Consider the following 21925-nt stretch of genomic DNA (forward strand, 5'->3'; position numbering starts at 1 on the left):
ATGAAAGCTCACACATGTTGACTTTTTTTTTTACCAGCAGCTGCGCTAAATCATGGCAAAAACCACCACCACCACCCCCAAAAAAACCAACAATAGTGGAATGAAAGTCATTGCAAGCTGGCCCTGATGTGCCATCAATAGATGACAGATTTTTCAAAAATAATTCAGAAATCGTTAGTCTCCCCCCTTAAAAGGAACTAATTCAAAAACAACACACATCAAGCTTCAAAACCTCTCTCCTCAGTACAAGGAAGAAAAATGACAAAGCAGCAACTAAGAATCGCCTTGGCTGTGGCTCTCACCATGTGAATGGCTTTTCCCTGTTTATTTTTTAAAAATTACTAAAACTAAACATAAAAATCTCAATCCACAATTTAAAACAGGTGGGGGTGGAGGCAGGCACACAAAAAATACACTAATCAACCCAAGCCATATGGATGAACGAAGTCCAACTGAATGTCCTCATGTACACTTCTCTTCTGGAAAATGCTATATGCTCTTTTATCACCAACTCCATCATCTCTTCTTGCCAAAGTTCCACATATGGCATGGAATTGGATTTCTAACACGGTGTAATCAAATGTTTGGCTATGGCTGCCACCTGTTAGAATCCATAATCAGTTCTCCTTCCCAAGGGAATCATCAGATGAAAAGCCATCCAGCAATAAATGCACCGCTGACAGACACCCCTAAAACAGAGCTTATCTACTTTTTCACTTCATGCCTCAGTGGGGCTACCACAGGCCAAGACTATAGCAAAAGTGAGTTTTCGTTTTCTTTGATTGTTTCTGGGAAAACAGAGTATTACAAGTGACTGTGAGAATCACAGGAGGATGCCCCCCACGCCCACCCAACCACAGCTTGACAGCAGTGGCTGCATCCCACATCCCGCCTGACCCCAGCTTAACTGTGGCTGGGGCTCCCTGACCCTCCTGCTGCCACCACGATTGAGGTGGCGAATCAGGGGTCAGGCAGGATGGGGGGTGCTGCTGTTGTAAAGTTCAGGAGCCCCACTGGGCCCAGCACAGCCCCCAGGCTCTTCTGCCAGGCCCTGTACAACTCTGCAGGGGAGGGGCCGTGCTCAGTGGTAGAGCATCTGCTTGGCATGCAGGTCCCAGGTTCAATCCCCGGCATCTCCAGTTAAAGGGACTAGGCAAGTAGGTGATGTGAAAGACCTCTGCCTGAGACCCTGGAGAGCCACTGCCGATCTGAATGGACAGTACTGACTTTGATGGACCGAGAGTCATATTCAGTAGAAGGCAGCTTCATGTATTCATGTGTTCAAACACCCAAACTGTCATTTGGCTTGAGGTGTGTGTGTGGGGGGGGGGGGGGACAGGCCTGGATCTGAGCTGTGGTGTTGGGGAAGGAGGGCTTCCTTGTTCTGTTTGTTGGGAAGCCCCTGCCCCCAAGTTTCTCCAGGTCCTGGTAGGGAAAAAGACAGAGTTGGATCCTGCAGAGCTGTGGCACTAGTAGCAATAAAAGAAGAAGCCTTCTCTTGTAGGAGGGGCTGTGGCTCAGTGGCAGAGCATCCGCTTGGCATGTAGAAGGTCCCAGGTTCAATCCCCAGCATCTCCAATTAACGGGACTAGGTAAGTAGGTGATGTGAAAGACCTCTGCCTGAGACCCTGGAGAGCCGCTGCCGGTCTGAGTAGACAATACTGACTTTGATGGACCGAGGGTCTGATTCAGTAGAAGGCAGCTTCACGTGTGAAGCACGCATGAAACTGCAAACATCTGATTCAGTCGCTTGAAGTATACATTCTCGTGACCTCTATTCCGATATTCTTCTCACTGCTATGAAAACCCATGTTCCTGCTACTGGCCCTATCTAAAGCAGTATTACGTATCCTGAGGTCTCCCTGTCCTGCTGACTTGAGATTCATTTTGAGATGCCAGGAATTTAACCTGGAATTTAACCTGGAATGTGCTGCATGCGAAACACGGAAACTTGTCCTCTCCCCCTTCTGAGTCGCAGCCCCCTCCACAGTGGAAGCCTGATCACTGCATAAAATGCAGTATTCCATGTCTGAAAAGCGTAGGAGTCCAGTAGCACCTTAAAGACTAACAAAATTTCTGGTGGGGTATGAGCTTTCGTGAGCCACAGCTTGTTTCTTCAGATACAGCTAGAATGTGAGTCCATCTATCCTGAAGTATAGAAGTTGGATAGATGGACTCACATTCTAGCTGCTATCTGAAGAAGTGAGCTGTGGCTCACGAATGCTCATACCCCACCAGAAATTTTGTTAGTCTTTAAGGTGCTACTGGACTCTTGGCTCTTTTCTACTGCTAGTGACGGACTAATCCATCGTGATCTAACTCCATGTCTGAGAGTTGCACGGAGCAACCTGATTCAGAACGATACTACAAACAAGCCTCTATAATAGTTCACGAATATTAACAACACAGACCAGATGTTTTAGGCACAGTCAAGCAGGTAATGCTTTCAGTGCGTCATATAGCCCTCTCACATAACTTAAAATAATCAAACGAGTTTAGGAGCAACAACACCTGGGTACAATTTTTTTTGCAGAAGTATTATGTACAGAATACTGTGAGTTTTGCATTTAGCACAATTAACTGTATTGATTAGAAGTAGTGCAAGATTTATATATACACATTATATATATATATATATATACACACACACACACACACGAGTCACCCTTATGGGCCGCAGAATCTGCCAGGAACAGGGGACAGTTTTGTTTCTCTGCAGGAGCACAGTACCAAAAGATTACATATTAGGTTACAGTTCTTTGTAAGAGGCAAAGCTTTCTCCTGCCTGCTCATAATTTACATACAAACCCGTGATGTCACATTTGTATTAATGTGTTTAGTTTAATTCAATTTTTAAAATATACCTGGTTAAAAATGTTAAATTAATAGGACATTAAGCATCAGCTAGTGAATCCAAACCATAATTGGACAGGTTTCTGCTTTAAAGAATCTCTTCATATAGCATCAGGGCTCCAGATCAGATTAACAAGCGCACAGTGCTCTTCAGCAGCCTGGGGTGGGGTGGGGAGAATCAGTTCAAACGTGACGGGACGGACGAGCACTTTTTCAGATCAGGCACGATTCAGTCCAAGAGACGTATGCAGGCACGGGACAGGTTTGGTGAGGTACTGCGCGACGCGGGGACAGTTCCCCCCCCCTTGACCAAATAAATAAATAAATAAATGCTTCTGCTCCGAGCTTCAATAGCGAGTCAACTGCAGGCATCATCCTTATAGTCCAAGCGTGACAAGTCCTGAGCAAGTCTGGGTTCGGGTTTCGCTCTGTCAAGGAAAGCCACACGTTTGTTTCTGATCAGCAACAGGAACAAGACACAACCCTGATTAATTCACCATCTGAAGTCTTAGGCCAAGCGGTCCCAAAGCGCAGATAAGGTGACAGACCACTCACCCGGCTCAGCGTTTCTCCACGCGAGCATTTCTTTGCCCAGGGCAGGCTGACATATCAAGGGGAAGGCTTCAAAGCCTGGCTCTCCTTTTCTAGCACTTTTCTATGTTAACTCCCCCTCCACCCCGTATGGAGAAGAATTCATCACCATGACCTCTCCCATCTGCAGCCTGAGGCGACACAGGCAAGAAACAGAAGAACAAAACCAGGTTTGCTCTTCAGTTGCAAGACCTGGGTGAATCAAAAGCTACACGCACTGGTCGCAGTCTTGTAACATCTATTCCAGGGGTGTCGAACTCAATTGTTACGAGGACTGGATATGACATAAATGTCACTTGGTCGGGCCGGGCCATGCCTCGCCAGCCCAGATCGAGAGTGGGGGAAGGGTGGCTGCTTTGGCTGGCTCGTGGGCCAGATAAGAGCTCTCAAGTGCAGTCTAATGCTCAAATTGCTTGATGAGTGCACGTCAGCTGGAACAGTAACATGTCAGTTGGCAGGGGAGTATGAAGACTAGGGTCGTTTATGCATGGGAGTTTTACATGAGGTTCATTGCTTGCTGGACCCACACTTTCCTGTTGGGAATCTATGCACCAGCAGTCTCCAAGCTCAGATGAAGTCCCTGCCCCTTTAAATGCTGCTTTGTAATTGGCTTACTTTATAGAGCTTACTGTGAGGGGAAATTCTCCCCCAAAACCCAATTGCTGCATAAAAAGCATTTTAAGAACAAAAAACGGAGCAATCTGAAAGGGGGGGGGGGAGAAATCCTAGCCTCGGTTTTTAAAAGCCTTTCTTCTGCTCAGAAAGAGCTCCTAGGAAGCATTTGAATCCCTGCCTCTTTACACTCTGCTTTGTAATTGGCTGTGAGAGAAACCAAGCTTCCATGTCCCACGCTTTGCCTTATGCACGGGGATTTCATCCGGGCTGAGCTCAGGGGAGAGGGAAGAATCAGGTTAACAAAGGAACGGGAAGTCCTGGGATTTGTGAGGGCTGGCAGCGAGGTCATCTCTAATGGATGGAAAAGTCATGCATAACTCCAAGTAATAACCAAGACAGATGGGGGCAAACGTGAGTGAAAGTACCCATGTATAGGTTACTGTTTCTTACTTCTGTACGAGTGGAGAATGCAAGGACTACTCATATATGATTTATTTTCTGTAAAGAAGAACTTACCTGTTAACATATTTGCTATACAACAGGTTTCTCACTGTCCTGTTTTTCATCAGATTCTTCATCAGATCCTTAGAAGGACAATTAAAACAAATAGTATCATGCTCAAAGGAAGCTGATGGGTGTTAAGACACATACATTATTTACTTAGTATTACATTTTCCCAGATATTAATCCATTCATCCTTAAAAAGCCAGGCGGGCCATTAGAAAAGTAACAAAAAAAAAACCCCACACAGGAGGCAAAAAGATGATTTAACTTAGCATTAGAACAGCAAACACCATGTACTGTTTTTATTCCTGCAGAGATTTTGTTCTCATCTTCAAAAAAAGATGGAGAAACATGAGAAAATGCTGCCTAAGAAGAACTCTGTCGTGTGAGTTTTCTGAACGTGCAGGTAAATAAATTCTTCAGATCACTGCGCCACAGCACAAAATTAAAATAAAGATATTGAACAAGTAAAGACTCGCTGGGATACTAAACAAGTCCACTGCAGCACAGACTTTGGAATTTTGATCCTTAAGGGTGGTTTCCTTATCTCCACGTGGCAGTAGAAATGCCCCCCCCCCCCCCAGTATGACTGGCTTGTGAATAAATCTGTTTCACTGGAAAGCCAAGCTGAACAATAAAGAAGCCGAAAGCCTCACTGGCAGCCAAGAAGAAAATTTCAGGGTGAAAATGCTCTGGAAGTGTTTGGCTTCTAGTTTAAAACCAAACACTTCTTCTAAAAATACATGAAGAGGACAACTACCAAAATTGATGGGCTGGATATTTTCCTATATTTCACATGAAAAGCTGGCTTTGCTGTGGCATAACTGCTTTCCAGGTTAAAGACAGCATTTTACCTTAGTTACCTCAGATAATTCAGAAACGTTTGGCTGAAGCCTTTTTTTGTTTACTAGGAACATCCACGCACACCAACATGGACACAGCAAAGAACTGAGTTTTTTTCCTGCTCTCGAAGAAAAAGTTTAAAAAACCTTAACCTTTTCTGTCAGAAACTGAGGAAGAGCCAGAGTTCTGCAACGAAGCGCATACTTTGAATGCAGAAAGCCCCGCAGTCAACCTCTGTCAGCTCCAATTAAAGACATCTTGGAAAAGTGGGGGAAGACCGTGGCAAGTTACTGAATACACAATACCAGGCTACAGACCTGTGGTCTGACCTAGCATAGAAAGTTAACGTCATTAACCTTATTTTTTTTACATGACTATAGTTCTTTTCTGAGATAAAACAAAATTTGCTGGGAAACAGTATGAAGTAATGCCCACTGGCACCATGGCACCCACCCTGCCGGGTGCCTGCCAAGTGTTTTTAGAAAGAGGGTGGGACGGGGTGGGTTGGGCTTTTGATTGGCTGAGCAGATTTTTAAAAAGTTACTTGGGCAATATCTCCCACCACAGCACAAGGATCTTTACTTTGGGCCTGAAGGTAAATTGTATGGAAGCAATATTTTAAAATGATATGTTCCTTTTAAATGGTGTCCTGTTAATCAGGTTTTGCCTGAAATCTTGCAGAGATTATTAGAGTTATGCTTAGCCTCATTCCCTGGCATCCTGTGGTTGGCTCCGACTCTTGCAGCAGCCATTTTGCAAGTTGTGCTCATCACTCTGTGTGCAAATTCCAAAGGTGCCCCCAACTTCAAAAAAGGTAGGGATCCCCACCCAAAAGCTTTGCAATAATGGCTCTGTAAATAATGAATGCATTAAGAGCAACGTGGTGCAGAGTGGTAAGCTGCAGTACTGCAGTCCAAGCTCTGCTCACGGCCAGAGTTCGATCCCAACGGAAGGCCGTTTCAGGTAGCCGGCTCAAGGTTGACTCAGCCTTCCATCCTTCCGAGGTTGGTAAAATGAGGACCCAGCTTGCTGGGGGTAAAGCGTAGACAACCAGGGAAGGCACTGGCAAACCACCCCGTGAACGTAGTCTGCCTAGTAAACGTCAGGATGTGACATCACCCCATGAATCAGGAATGACCCAGTGCTTGCTTTACCTTTAATAACGAATGAATCTTACAAGCCAGTTTACTATTTTAAACTATACAGAGAAAGTCTCCACAGTATGACTCCTTCAAATTTAGTGATACAACTTTACAGGTTGGTTCTTTAATTCTGTTTCATCTGCCTCAGCATGAAGTGTTTCTGCCGTCGTCGCCCCCCCCCCCCCAATCAACTAAAGTTTCCAGGCTTCTTTTGTTGGGGGCTGTTTGGGAAAGATAACCAGGCCCATAAGAAGCTTGCAAAGCAATGTGTGCACTCCTTTGTATGTTAATTAATGAGTACAGCAAGCTGGAAAAAAAGCCTTTGCTTTCTTTAGGGCAGAGATGGGGGGGTGCATACATTATTTCATAAAGTCTCATGTGGAATGACTGAGCTGCATGTTTATTTTCCCATGGAAATGCGTCAAGCTTTGATCTCCACTAGATGGCGCCAAAGGGAAAGGCAGTGAACTATTTCCTCACAAAAGCAGTCCAAAGATCAGTGTAATTTTTTGTCAGCTATTAACTGGCACAATACACAGTATTTTAACTCTCACCCATATATCGCTGGTAAATACAGAAATACTTCAGTATTTCTTTGCAATTCTTTTTAAAAAATCGAAACATATTTGTCCCTTCAGTGACATTAAATACCATGCTTCCCATTATTCTACTGTTCCTCATTTAAAATGATTTTTCATTCCATTTTTCCTCTGAAAGTTTAGACATGCAAACTTTTATATGTATGAACTTGTAAAGTCTGCTGCTACCTTTACCATATGTCTCATGTCTCTACATTGCAATGTTATATCAAGACAGGAATATAAACATGTAAGATCACAATCTTAGTACACACTAAATCTGACAGCAGCTATGACATTTTCTGCTTGCATGGCTTTTCTTGTGAAAACCAGCAAACACTTTGGCACCTCCTGTCTTCCACACCAATGACAAATAACATTCTGCAAAATGTCAGCAGTAACCATACTAATGTCAATATACTTGGCAGAGTATACTATTTTTTTTAAAATTAGGAGTTTCTGATTGCAGTTTTCCAGAGGCCTGCCAAAGGAAACTGGTACAACTGGAATAAACACAACGGAAACAGAAAATCTCAGCTGCATTAGTCTGTCGCAGTAGAACAAAATTCAAGCCCAGCAGCTTTAAAGACCAACACAATTTTCTAGGGCATAAGCCAGCATGGTGTAGCAGCTAAGAGAGGTGGACTCTAATCTGGACAACCAGGTTTGATTCCCACCTACCTCACAAAGTACCTGTTGCCAGGGAGGGGGAGAGAGAGAAGGTGATTATAAGCCTCTTTGAGACTCCTTAAAGGTAAAGAAAAGTGGGGTATAAAAACCAACTCTTCTTGTTCGAGTCAAAGCTCACTTCACTTGACAAAGCGAGCCCTAACTCACAAAAGCTCATATCCTGGTAAATTGTGTGGGTCTTTTGAGGCACTATCAGACTCGAATTTTGCTCAGTCTGAACGGCTTCCTGTGTTAAGATGACCTCCGTCTTTTTTTTTTTAATAAATATTTTATTAGTTTTAACTTATAAAAAGAGTACAGAAGGGGAAAGGGGGTAGGGCATAATAAAAGTAAGTGGGTACACATAATGTTGTATAGTTTTAGTACGGTATAATTAATGTTACCACCTTGTAGGGCGGAGAGAAGAGTAACAAATAACAAATAAAGCTATATTTATATCATTCTGCTGATGTCTAGTATTTGAATGAAAGAATGCCACAGTTACCTGCTGCAGATTCAGGTGGCGAGTAAAACTGCCCATCGGACGGGAGGCCAGGCTGAATGAGGGCGGCTCGTTCAGAGGCATCTTGCACCATCAGAAGTCCTATAAGAGTGGTCAAAATAGTGTGAACGGTCTACTACTGCAGTGTCTATCAAGGTCAGCGGCCATCTATATGCAACTACAACCTTGCATCAGTACCCTTATTGGGAAATCATGTTAGGACTACAGTTTACGGATAGCACAGCAGTCCTCTCCTACATCCCAAGCACAGTGCAGGGAGGCAACATACTTTGCAGTTCTTTCTGATTCCAAAGAACATCGAGTCCCTGGAAGCAATGCAGAGTACAGGAAAGAACCTTACTGTTTTCTTCTTCCGCTTCTTGTGGCAGTACTTTGAAATCCAAGAACCAGGTTTCTATCCAGGCAAGAATGAAAGAGATGATGGGCAACACGTAGCCAAAAGCACCTTGAGAGAACAGCTGAAGGAAGGAAGAAAACGTTACATTAAAAAAAGCCTCTCACACCATATGGTTTAAATGGAGAGTGGGTTAGCATGCACTGGGACCACCCATACCTTTGAGAGGATAACTTTTGCTAGTAAGAAGGCACTGGTCACTGCTGTTGTAAACTGAAAGACATATTAGAAGTTATGAACGTAGCTTTCTTCTCATTACCATCGTGCACCATCCTAAGCCATTACTCAGCATCAAGCACTAAGCAACAGCCAGAAAGATCCTTTAGCAAAGCCGAGAACTCAGGATGTTTTAACTAATGCCTTGCCTACTGGGCAGAGATCCTTCAACATTTTTCATTGCTTTCATGGTTTCAAACACAGTACAGTACAGTCAGCGGACCTGGCTCACTGTTTAAAAGCACATTTTCTTCAAAATGGATGTGAGCCGTATATTACCCCCCCCCTCACAAACAATCCCCCCACCAAAACTAGCAATTGCGCAAGAGATTCTCCCTATACTTTACAAGTTGTCCTCCACAACAAAGATCCAATGCATGAAACTGTGTTTTGCAGATAAGCAAGACGGGTCATCCCCCCAATCAGAAACAGATTCAGGAGGCGGAACATAAGAACATAAGAAAGGCCCTGCTGGATCAGACCAAGGCCCATCAAGTCCAGCAGTCTGCTCACACAGTGGCCAACCAGGTGCCTCTAGGAAGCCACAAACAAGACGACTGCAGCAGCACCATCCTGCCCGTGTTCCACCGCACCCAAAATAATAGGCATGCTCCTCTGATATTAGGGAGAACAGGTATGCAGCATGACCAGCATCCATTCCAACTAACAGCCATGAATACCCCTTTCCTCCATGAACATGTCCACTCCCCTCTTAAAGCCCTCCAAGCTGGCAGCCATCACCACATCCTGGGGCAGGGAGTGCCACAATTTAACTATGCATTGTGTGAAAAAATACTTCCTTTTATCTGTCTTGAATCTCTCACCCTCCAGCTTTAGCAGATAACCCCGTGTTCTAGTATTATGGGAGAGGGATAAAAACTTCTTCCTGTCCACTCTCTTCAAACCATGCATACTTTTATAGACCTCTATCATGTCTCCCTTTAGCCGCCTTCTTTCCAAACTAAACAGACCATTTAGAAACGCCCCAGAATTGGGGGAGCAGCCATGGCTGCCCCACCCTCCCCCAATTCCTGAGGTTGCCAAAGGATTCTGATGAGGAATCAGCTGGTGAAGAGGAAAGGGCTTCTTGGCACATCCTGATCCCTGCATACAGGACAAACACAAGGAGCAAGATAAAGGCAGTCCTGCATCGCCGCTGGCTCTAAAGTCCACGTGGACTTTGGAGCCGCGGCAAAGGTAAGTGAAGGAGGGGTAAAAAATGGCGGTGGGGCCAAAGTGGCCCCAAATACTGCCAAATAAATCTAGCCTTATTCGGGGATCTGCTTTTCACCTCCCTTTAATTGCCACAATTTTTTCAGTTCAACCCCCCCCCCCAATACCAAAAAGGTATTTTTCCGGGGGGAGGGGGGTTCAGTTCAGCTTTATTTGATGCACATGCCTAATTGCAACCCAAACAAGGCCATGAATTCCAGTGATGGCGTATCAGTATAGGAACTGTCCACTGCTCCTCACTGAGACGTCTTTGCAGTGTTACCCACTGCAGACGCCATTATCTTCTTAGGGCCCCAGCCAGAATATTCACAAGAGTATGGGACTGTCCAGACAACTTTTTCCCCACATCTTAAAGTTCGGTTCAAAAACCAACTACTTACCGCTATGGCCCACCAGTGTTGCAGTCTGCACAACGCGTACGCAAGTATCAAAAATTTAAATCGAAACACTGCCAGGAGCTACAATGAGGAGGAGAAGGAATGAAGGATTAAAAAAAAAATCAGAAACCTAAGATTATTACTATTTTGACGTGATTGCTTTGCCCTTCCCTCTCCACTTCTCCCAAGACATCCTGAAGACGGAACAGGTCTGCGCCTTCCCCCTACTTTTTGCAGCTTCCAGATGTCACTTCCTTTTCTTCTAGGTTAAGCGGAGGGGATTTCCCTCCTCTGGCTTCTTGACTACTTCCTTAACATCACAAGCTAGGTGGTGACACTTTACGCGATCTCGGTTACCCTGCTTTAGTCGCATCAGTCAGCACTCACAAACACCACTGCAGCACGTATTCTCTTTAAGCAAGGCAGGCGTACAAACACTTTTTTTTTTGAGAACCATTCAATGTTTTGATCAGCCAGGTAAGTCATTTCAGTTACCCATCTGAGGCAAGTTTCGCAACAGCTTTATATATTACACCACTAATAAATCACATGCTCCGAGAGGCCTTGCTTTAAAAGAAACACATTCATTTGCATTCTAGCCCAACAGGCCCTCTTTGTCTTTCTCCAAACCCTCTTCTTCATGCCAGCGTGGCGTGGCGGTTAAGAGAGGTGGACTCTGATCTGGAGAACCGGGGTTTGATTCCCCACTCCTCCACATGAGTGGCGGAGGCTAATCTGGTGAACTGGATTTGTTTCCCCACTCCTACACATGAAGCCAGCTGGGTGACCTTGAGCAAGTCACATTCTCTCAGCCCCACCTACCTCACAGGGTGTCTGTTGTGGGGAGGGGAAGGTGATTGTAAACCAGTCTGATTCTTCCTTAAGTGGTAAAGAAAGTCGGCATATAAAAACCAATTCTTCTTCCTCTCCTGCCTCTCTGATGTTTTCCACAATCCTTTCCCTTCAGTCTGTTTATCTCAACCCCAGTCTCCTCTTATCTCTTCAGAGCTCCCTCTTCCCTCAATCCCATTTTCAATCAGATATCCGGCCTCCAAGTTTCTGGGTTCCCTGCCTCCTTATTTCCCTTTATCTGGGGACTTCTTCCACTTCTGCATTCCAAACTTCCTACTTCAGTTCTTGCTGTCCCAAGACTCGCGTGGAGTTTCTCCTCCGCCAGCTGACCTTGCACTTCCCTCAGAAGCTACCATACAGGACTTGTGGCCTTCATTTCTTGAACACTTAACGTTTAGATGTTTACAGCCCACTTCTCTCCTCAGTGGGGACCCAACACAGGTCACACTGTCCTTCTCCCCCCCCCCTCTTTTTTATCCTCACATCAGCAGCCTTGCGAGGTAGCCTCGGCTGAGAGAGTGTGACTGGCCCAAGGTCACCCAATGAGCTTCCAAGGCACAATGGGGATGCGAACCCGGGTGTCCCAGACCCCAGTCCAACAATCTAACCGCAGCAATGTGTGTGAACACTTTTAAGCCTCTACAGCGCTTACACTGCCAGCGCCTTTAATTTTATACCACAAATTCTTTAACAGTTTCCAACCCTGTCCACCCTCTTGAGATCAGATGAATGGAATGAACCAGTTTTTTAAAAAAACATCTAAAGGAGAATTATCTGAGGAGCTTATCAAGTTTCATGATATATATTTTTAAATTTTAATTTGTTTAAAACATTTTAATGCTACCTTTCTATCCAATTTACGGTCCCCAGGGCAGTGAACAATCAAAACCATTAAAACAAGCTTTTAAAAGTATGCATCACAATTAACGCAGCCTAAATAGCCCAGGGGTCCCGTGGCACAGAGTGGTAAGCTGCAGTCCAAGCTCTGCTCACGACCTGAGTTCGATCCCGATGGAAGTTGGTTTCAGGAAGCTAGCTCAAGGGTGACTCAGCCTTCCATCCGTCCGAGGTCGGTAAAGTGAGTACCCAGCTTGCTGGGGGTAAAGGAAAGAACGGCACGGGGAATTGGGTTTTACATGACACTACAGCAACTTCAAAAAATACTGCCCAACATCACAGTTGGCCCTGGGTTGTTAAAAAAAGGTAGGGAGTAGCAGGAAAAGATGATGACAGGAAAGCTTGTGGAGGAGGGAGAAGTGGCAAGGTAATGCTTCACCCCGATCAGATGGGGAGAGAGGAGAAAAGGCGATGGTGATGACAGAACAGGCAAGAAGTGCAGAGAGGATGCTGGGACCAGCACACCAGGCCTGCTTTCTAGAGAGCCAGTGAGGTGTAGTGGTTAAGAATGGTGGACTCAAACCTGGAGAACAGGGTTTGATTCCCCACTCCTCCACATGAACAGCGGACTCTAAACTGGTGAACTGGGTTGGTTTCCCCACTCCTACACATGAAGCCTACTGGGTGTCCTTGGGCCGGTCACAGTTCTTTCAGAACTCTCTCAGCCCCACCTACCTCACAAGGTACCTGTTGTGGGGAGAGGAAGGGAATGCAGTTGTAAAGCTGCTTTGAGACTCCTGACAGAGAAAAGTGGGGGTATTAAAAAAAAAAAAAAACTACTTCTTCTCCAAACCGCCCCTCCCATCAGCTGGCCAGCAGTGTCAGTATGGGCTCGGAGCAGAAAGGACACAGGATGCAAATTCGACTCCAAGACTCCCTCCCGCAAGCCATCGCCAACCAGCTGACTGGGGGGGTCTGGGCTGGGAGCTGAAAGTAGTGCCAGGGAGGGTGGAGAGTCGAAGCAAGGACTTCGTTTTGGTCAAGTATGGTTTTGGTCAGCCAGCTGATTAAGGTGCTTGGAGTGAAAAGAATGGGCGGGCTTCCTGCTACTAGCCAGCTTCTTCCATCATTTGGTAGGCAGAGGCTTATCGCAAAAGGGGCCACAGAAACTAACAGGGAAGAACAGAATGGGGTGTCCCGCCCCACGTGACTCCTCCGAAGGCATCGGCTTGCATTAATTGTCAAAGGAGTCATCGTATCACAAACAAACAGAAAACACAATAAATTAAAATTCTCATTCTGCTTGGCCAACACCGCATTAACTCTCCATTCTTAAATCATAAATTAGAACTGAAAAATAGTTATGACCTAAGAAGTCTTACACAACCTAGCTCAGTGGTACTTGAGAATCTCCCTTTCAGGGAGATCTGTTCAAGGCACCATCCACTGGGGGGAAAAAATTAGAGCAACACCTTTATGGTCATGACCCCTTTACTAAGAACTCCCTCCCAAGATACCTGTACCAACTCTATTGAACTATGGTGATTTCTATTTATTGAACATACCCGGGTTCTCTATAAACTGGTATAATTCTATAAGAAAGAAGAGTGGTAAATATTTCTTAACAATTAAAATACAGAAACCAAATACTTACAAAGATATCAAAATATGAAGACCCATACTCATAATGGAGGACTTCTTTTTCTAAGGTTTTCTCAATGCCCCCATTTACCTACAGAGAAACAGATGTGTCTAGTTACTAATATAATTTGAAAAAGTACATTTGTTCACATGTTCAGTTTTCAAAATTATTGCAACAGCTTTTGCTACTTTGTTGCGCAGTGAAAAAGGAAATCAGCACAAGTGCACCAGAAATCTCATATCATCAACTGAAGAAAAAGGTCTGAGCTGTGAATCAGGAAGTCCCTGGTCCAAATGGCGCCTCTGCCATGAACTCACTAGGTAGCTTTAAGCAAAGCATTATCTCTCGATCTCACCCTCCATCTGCGATAAAGAGATAATGCCACTCAGTTATTCTTATAGGGTTGTTGTAGGGACAAGTGATATTCTTCACACACTTAGAAGCACTGTATAAATATGAATTTTTATCAATTCGCAACGGTTTTTATAGAATAATGAATGTGAGTTACAGAATCTAAACTGACTTATTTTTCCATTTTGGCATCATCAGCCAGTGTACAGGAGCTGCAGACTGGCTGGAGTCTCTAGACTCCTGGCACCAAAAGAAGAAAACATTGCCTGAAGTGCTGCTGCCTTCACCAATCTGGTGAAAGCAGTGGTTCATGCTCTTGTTCCCCACCCCAGCAGACACCCATGAGAAACTTAAGGGGGAGGGGGATGCTTGTTTACCTACCCCCTCCCACTCTGCCACCTGCTCTGCCTGCCTGCTCATCCTCAACCCCACCTCCACTGCTCAGCACAGCAGAGGTAGTTCCTGCCCTCCCCTGCCCACCTGCAGCATCGTTATCTCCCCTCCACCATCTCCCACTGCTGCTGCAGATGACAGTAGGCTGACAGACATATCACCTCTCCATCCATTTTTTAAAGTTCTCAGATTTTACTGCAAATCTGGGGTGGTGGTCTGTCAAATTGGTAGAAATCTGTGTGTGGCCCTGATCTGCAGATTTAAGTATCTGCAGATGGGGCCATGTGGAGAATTAGATATATCAAAGTAAGCTGTTGTATTGAAGCTCAAGCTGGAAGAGTACAATCATATCTCCCTCCCAGCCACGAAAACAGCCAAGAGCTTTAATCAAACTGTTACACTGTACCCCCCTTTTAAAACATAGAAACTGCACAAGACCTTTGTCAAATTAGTCAGCATTAAAATTACTGAAAATGTTAGAAGCACTAGGAACTATTAACTGCTGCTACATAAATGTTAGTTTGTTGTCTAGTAATTGTGCTTCTGGCACTTTAGACAGTGTCAGGCTTTCATAAAATGTTTTAAACTAGTTATGGCTACAAAGATAATATTAACTGTCAAATACCATAAAAACTAAATATAAAGAACATGTAGAAAGATTGCAGGTTCAGATAACAGTTTTGTTTAAGAGGTAATTACCTTATTACTCTGAAAGCTCCCACACCCAATAATTCTAAAAATAAGCTAACAAAGAGATTCCTGCAAGATTTATCCTTCGCAGATATAAAAACAGTTTAATAAATGACCAAGTGACTATCTGCATATTTACTCAAAGGAAGTAAATCCTACTGAATCTAGTGGGGCTTATTCCCAAGTAAAATATGCACAAGATTTCACCCTAAACCACCAATAGATTATCTACCTACTTAACTCTGAACACAACACTTTTCACAAAGCCTTCTCTTAAAAGCAAGGGTCTTTCCACACCTCCTTGAACATCAAAGGATCAATACCTTTTTATCTCCAACATTGCTGGAAGACATCTATCAAGTCTGTAGCCTGGCACCACTCTTTTGCCCTTACATACTCAATATTGAAGCTGCCTTAGATCTTATAGGGAAAGGTGGGTTATCTGTCGCACAAATTTATACCCACATAAAGCTCAGAGGGCTCACAGACCAGGCACCAATTTTATAAAAAGAAGACACAGTGTTCTCATCCCACTTTGAAGTCACACTGCCCTTGCTGGGGGGAAGGTGATGGAATTCAGTGAGGAAAATGCCCTGCTCTCCTCCACCCACATAGGGTTGCCAACTTCCAGGTACTAGCTGGAGATTTCCTGCTATTACAACTGATTTCAAGCTGACAGAGATCAGTTCACCTGGAGAAAATGGCCGCTTTGGCAATTGGACTCTATGGCATTGAAGTCCCTCCCCTCCCCAAACCCCACCCCAAAGCTCCGCCCCAAAAACCTCCAGTGGCAAAGAGGAACCTGGCAACCCTACCACAGGAAGAAGCATGGTACTTCCAGGCCAATCTAACATCACAGCCTTAAGAAAAAGGTGTTAAGTGCTACTCTGCTAACATCATTTCTTTCCTTCCTATTGCAGAGTCCACATATAGCCATCACGCAGCCAAGTCACGGCTGCTAAACCTGGCTCCTCCCTCTCAACAGTAAAATGACTGGCCATCCTGTGGGAAGGGACTAAAGAGAATACAGCTTGGCCGCTGACCATCCAATGGTCCTCAGAAGAGCGAGACCAGATGAAAGGTATGTGGGAACAGCCAGAAGAGCTTAATAAAAACTGATGGTTTTGCGGGATGCCACCCAACAGCGGCATGTCGGATGGGATGGAAGCTTCCCCAAATTCATTGTGTTAATAATGTTCTGCGTTAGACACATTGGGGACAGAAATCAAATCAATAAAATGGACTGTTTTCTTGTATGAGTTTCTAAACCAGATTGAATGACAACTTTTCTGGGTGTCCAAGTAGGAGCTTCAAGTTACGACAGAGCAAGCAAACAGGTTTATCTGAACCATATATTATTCACGATATACTGCTGTATTATTACTCTGATTGAATGAACGATTTTTTCTTGTTTATTTTCTGTCTGAAAGTGTGGGTTAATCATCTGAACAAAGACTGAAATACCCTAAAAATGGTCTATCAAATGACCACTGGACTAAACCGTTCACTTGCTATAAATAAAATTCTGCTTAAAAAACATGAGCAAAGTGAACAGTGTAGCCATTTCTCCAGGCAAAGAATATTTGTTAAGCAACTCACATTTAACTCTATTATCCACAGCAAGGTTATAAACAAGAGGTCAAAGGTGACAAACAAACAGAAAGTCCTTCGGACATCAGAGATGCCTTTTTTCTCTCTATTTTCATAGGCCTCGATTCTTGCCATCAGCTGTGCAGGGTTGATGGAATGAACATCCCGTAAAGAAGGACAGGAGCCCAGACTGCTACCATGGGCATTTTCTGGATCGTCTGACAATCGACTCATCTTCACTTTGGTTACAGCAGCTTTCTTCCAGCTTCAACATCACTTCCAGGCTTATCCATATAGGAAATTTCTCTACAAAAGGAAAATTCCATAATTAGTCATGCCCATCTGACTGCTATTAAATCAGGCTCTACTTGATCATGTAACATATTCTTGGGTTATTGTAACAGCAACAAAATACCTTCTTAATGCTTTTTATTTCTAGCAGAAGTTCATTACAGCTGCAGGGAAACAACCAATTCTACAAACACAGTATTATTACAGAACAAGGCAGGCATCATGGGTTACTATTATTCAGCAGTTCATTATCTCTTAAAGTTCTAGGCTCTTGAGCAGGGTTGTCACTCATTTGTTACGAGGGCCGGATATGACATAAAAGTCACTTGGTTGGGCTGGGCCATGCCTCGCCAGCCCAGATCAAGACTGGGGGGGGGGGGTAGCTGCCTCGGCTGGCTCGCGGGCCGGATAAGAGCTCTCAAGGGGGCGGATCCAGCCCTTGGGCTTTACATTTGACACCCCTGCTCTTGAGTGTTAGAGTAGTTAGCCTTCACCCCAGCCCTGGGCTGGTCTCTTCTAAACTTGTGGGCTTCTTCAGAGCAGGATCTGATCTCTCACAGTTCTTTGTATTCCAGCCATAGTGTCCCATATACTTCTCAGCCCTAGAATTTTTGAAGGCTGTAGTGTCTATCCTAGTGCAACAGAATGCCATAATAATATAGTAGACAATGTAACCAGAAAATTAGGTGACTTAAAAGTAGGATTTCCACATTGAACCAAGAGGAAAGGCAGGAGATAAAGGTTTTAATTAATTAATTCAAACCAACAAAAATGGTCTGAGAAAGACGCCCACTCAAATAGAATGTGGAACAGGTAGTGCAGTATCTTTTACTGTACCAAACTTCTGTCAGCATACACCTACTAATATGCAGAGATATAACAGTTTTAATGGGACACACTGTATGAATGGATTAAATTTCATACACATTTCGCTATAAATGTGTTGTTTTTCAAGAGCATAAAAATTTAAACAACATAGAATTCTGAAACAAATTACATGTTGGCCCATATCATCATATATGCATCATGCTTATTATTTTTTTAGAGTTACGAAGCCATTTATGTTTTCCGCACTAGCTGAGAATGGGTAAGAAACCGCTCTCAATACACAAACAACAGTTCAAGCCTCGACTAAAGTCCAGGTTCACACTGTGAACTAGAAGAACTATATTTCTTGGACACTTTGGTATTTTTGTACTTTGTATACAATTGTATTTTGTATATAAGCTGTATTTTGTTATATGTCTTTGCACTTTGTTGCACTTTTTTGATAACAACACTCACCCTTGCATATAATTTGTTGTTTGGCCATTCTGTTTGGCCATTCTGTTGTTTCTTATTTACTACCTACGTGACAACAGGCTAACTTTGTATTGATTCCACACCTACTCACCTGGCAGTGCTGCCTCATTATCGCAGATGAGTAAGTACACTGGACATTTCAAATAGGGAGGTAATTGGGATCAATAAACAATGTTTCTGAATATGAGTCACCTCTATGCACTTGTTTAGTAGCAATCATGCATAACACCTGCATCCTGTCTTGTCTTCCACCATGGAACTCAAGGCATGATAGGTTATTACTAAATGGTAGAGAGGCTTGAATGTAGTTTGGTACTGTGTTGTAGTTTGCTACTCCCTTGCTTCTTCTGTCCAGTTTCTTTGCTACATATTGGGTACGACAGAAAGTTTACATTCTTGATTTTGACTATGAGTCTTATGAGTCACAAGAAACATTTACTGGTACTGACTTGTGTTTCAAGTAGACACTTGCTCCCGTATTGCATGTGTGTATACACATATATACATACACACACACACACACTTTCAGACTAGGCCCAAGGGGACTGATTCAAATTCCCACTGTACCTTGAAACTTCCTGAGCGACCTTGACCCAGACACCATTTCTGAGCCTAACCTAAAACAGATAGTAATAATAAGGATAAAGGATGGGGGAATGGAGGAAAGGGTGTTATGAATATCAATTAAGATAAAACACTCCTGATTTACCACAAAGTAATGCCATCCCCACACACAAATATTAACATACAAGGACAGGCATTTGGAGTCCATCCTGTCTGCTTACCAAACACTGTAAAAACACTAAATCACAGTGATCTCTCATTTCAGTTTATCCTTTCCTGATTCAATTAAGCTATCTTTAAAAACGCACACACACATACACAAAGAGATAAATTAAGGTTCCAATTAAGGAGAAAAATCACAGACGGCTATTTAAACAAACAAGTTTACACCAGTAGGCATTTCAGGAGAGAAGGGATAAATCTAAGCATTGTCTGCTGTTTTTCTAAGTCAACAGACTTTGCTGCCACAACATGTTTGGACGACTGCAACCCAAGCAAAATAAGAAGTCAGAACTACTTCACATATTTACGCAGTGCCTATCACATTTTTTCACCATACTTAACTTGCAGCAGGAAGTAACAGACAATCCTAGCATAAACCCTTACTGTAAGTGTCGTTGCTGAAAACATGCCTTTGTTGCACATATACACTTACAACAAAGCTATAATAGGCCTGAACCACCCCAATCGTATAAATGCACCATGTACAACAAGGCGTGGCCGCAGATGCGGCCTATGTCCTCATCAAAAGCCTGCAGTTAGTTCAGTGGAACTGGATGAATGCCTTCAGAACCATCTGTACTTGAGATCTACTCAGAAGCCCTCTTGACTCTCATAACTCATTACTGTGCTTTGATATTTGCGTGGGAGAAGCACACACTCCTTGCCTCGCATATAATTTAAACAGGGAAAGTTTGTGCACATTCAGCCTCAATATCCAATTGCTATGGACAACACTACTGAGTACAATCGAAGGGCATGTCCAAAAACATCAGCCGTCTATGAACAGGAAATAATTATGAGAGGTAAGTTGCCCTGACATATCAGTGACTTCATTCAGACAGTCATTCATTACTGTAGCACCTCTCACATAACAATCCTGAGAAATAACCCACAACTATTTGCACTGTAAAGATGGGGAATAAATAGGGTGAGTGACTCAAAAGCCTGGGGATAGCAACATAGCGTTTCATTCTTTATGGCACAAAGGAAGCAAGAGTGTCTCAGTTTACTGTGACTTAAACATTTCGCGTAAGCAAGAACTGGGGAAACTGAAGCTGTATATTTCTCTCTAGTTCATGAGTGAAAAACAACAAAGCAGCAGTGCTTAATGGCTGCACAAAGCATATTTCACAGGCCCAGACTTGTATTTACTAACGTACAGAGGAAAACTCAGAAAAATGCCCTCATACTAATGAAATAAAGCCCATTAGCTAAACATAGTAACAGGACTTGGATCTCAAATCACTAGTAAACCAACTTGACTTTTATAGTAGAAAAGAGCCAGAACCCAGTAGCACCTTAAAGACTTAACAAAATTTCTGGAAGGGTATGAAATTTCGTGAGACACAGCTCACTCATGAAAGCTCATACACTGTCAGAAATGTTATTAGTCTTTAAGGTGCTACTGGACTCTTGCTCTTTTCTACTGCTACAGACAGACTAACAGGGCTACCCGTAGTTGACTTTTATAGAACCATAGTAACAGCAATGGGAAAAGACAACAGCTAACCCTCAGGTGTCCAACTGCCCATGTAATATAATGCTGTCCCCCTTGAACTTTGAAATATTTATTCAGCCCTCTTCTATCAGTGAGGGGGGAACACTCAAGGCAAAAACTCCTTCTGTACCGCTCAACAGCCCAGTTAGACGACAAGCATTGCCGTTTTTGACAGGAAAGCCAAATACTGGATTACATAGGAGAAGGCCTTACACAGAACAAAATTGCAGGAGTTATATCCTATTGGGCAGGAAGGTGAAGAAACAGAGTTCACACGGCAGGCAGGCCCAAGTTAGATATTACACACTAATGGTTTTCGTTTTTAACAACACAAAGTAACACGGAGGGCTAGATGTTTCTGCAAAGGAACGTCAGCAGCTCCTCGAACTACTTTTCCACCTGTGGTGGAAGATATAAAAAAACTGCTTGGGAAAGGGCTGGTTTTGAGGAGAAAAACAGCTAGTGAGAGAGGAGTTGAAGCAGCATCAGACTCTGCTAATTCTTCCACTCAAACTGTCGCCTCCCTCCCCTGGTCGTTTCTTGCTGTTTGAAAAACAGCCAACTTGGGAGACTACTACACACCACTACACCCATATTGACCTGTCCTCTCCCTCCAGGAACCAGGATTAGTGTTGTTAAGGTGGTTGAGATGTACAGGAGGGCTCCCTCCCACCCCCAATCCACTGGGAGGAAAAATTGGTTTCATCCCCACAAACTTTCCAGAGTGAATTGCATTTCTCTCTTCCGGAAGACCTCCACACTGAACCAGACAACCCCTTGTTGCTTGTTTTATTTGCTTTATTTGTACAGTGTTATCGACTAAAAAAAAGGTAGTTACCGAGGGGAAAGTTTCCACGGTCAAAGACACAGCCCCCCCCCAAAAGCCCTCTCCCGCATTCCCAACAGATGAACCTCCCACTAAGGCCGATGCAAATTATTCAAATAAATAAACGATAAATAAATTACGCTGTTTCCATTACAGCAAAAAGAATTTTCCATTACAGCAAAAGGAAAACAGTGCTTGGCTTTTCAAAAATCACAAGCACAAAAAATTGGGCTATTAAAACATTTGTATCCCATCTTTCCTCATGATTCAAGACGGCTCACAATAACTAACATACAGGAATGCTGTGCCCATATTGTGGTTGCTGACAC

The 21925-nt window shown here is 43.6% G+C and overlaps 1 protein-coding gene across 1 annotated transcript; it reads right to left on the reverse strand.

The window, feature by feature from the left end:
- Positions 1 to 4575: 4575 nt before the first annotated feature.
- Positions 4576 to 17188, reverse strand: STARD3NL (STARD3 N-terminal like). Its single transcript, XM_056857742.1, has 7 exons — positions 16903 to 17188; positions 13882 to 13959; positions 10542 to 10619; positions 8872 to 8925; positions 8659 to 8776; positions 8301 to 8399; positions 4576 to 4643 (listed from the first exon to the last, which is right to left on the reverse strand). Exons 1-7 carry the CDS (start codon positions 17125 to 17127, stop codon positions 4591 to 4593), a joined length of 705 nt encoding a protein of 234 aa, XP_056713720.1. The 5' UTR covers positions 17128 to 17188; the 3' UTR covers positions 4576 to 4590.
- Between the last annotated feature and the right edge of the window lie 4737 nt (positions 17189 to 21925).

The sequence above is a fragment of the Euleptes europaea genome, chromosome 11 (genome assembly GCF_029931775.1).
Source record: "Euleptes europaea isolate rEulEur1 chromosome 11, rEulEur1.hap1, whole genome shotgun sequence".
In the NCBI taxonomy this organism is placed as follows: Eukaryota; Metazoa; Chordata; class Lepidosauria; order Squamata; family Sphaerodactylidae; genus Euleptes; species Euleptes europaea.

Coding starts and splice junctions, on each gene's coding strand:
- STARD3NL (XM_056857742.1), bottom strand. CDS start 17,127: ATGAGTCGATTGTCAGACGATCCAGAAAATGCCCATGGTAGCAGTCTG. Junction 8,777..8,871: donor CAAAAGTTATCCTCTCAAAG/GTATGGGTGGTC, acceptor TCCTTCCTTCAG/CTGTTCTCTCAAGGTGCTTT. Junction 4,644..8,300: donor GCCACCTGAATCTGCAGCAG/GTAACTGTGGCA, acceptor TGTCCTTCTAAG/GATCTGATGAAGAATCTGAT.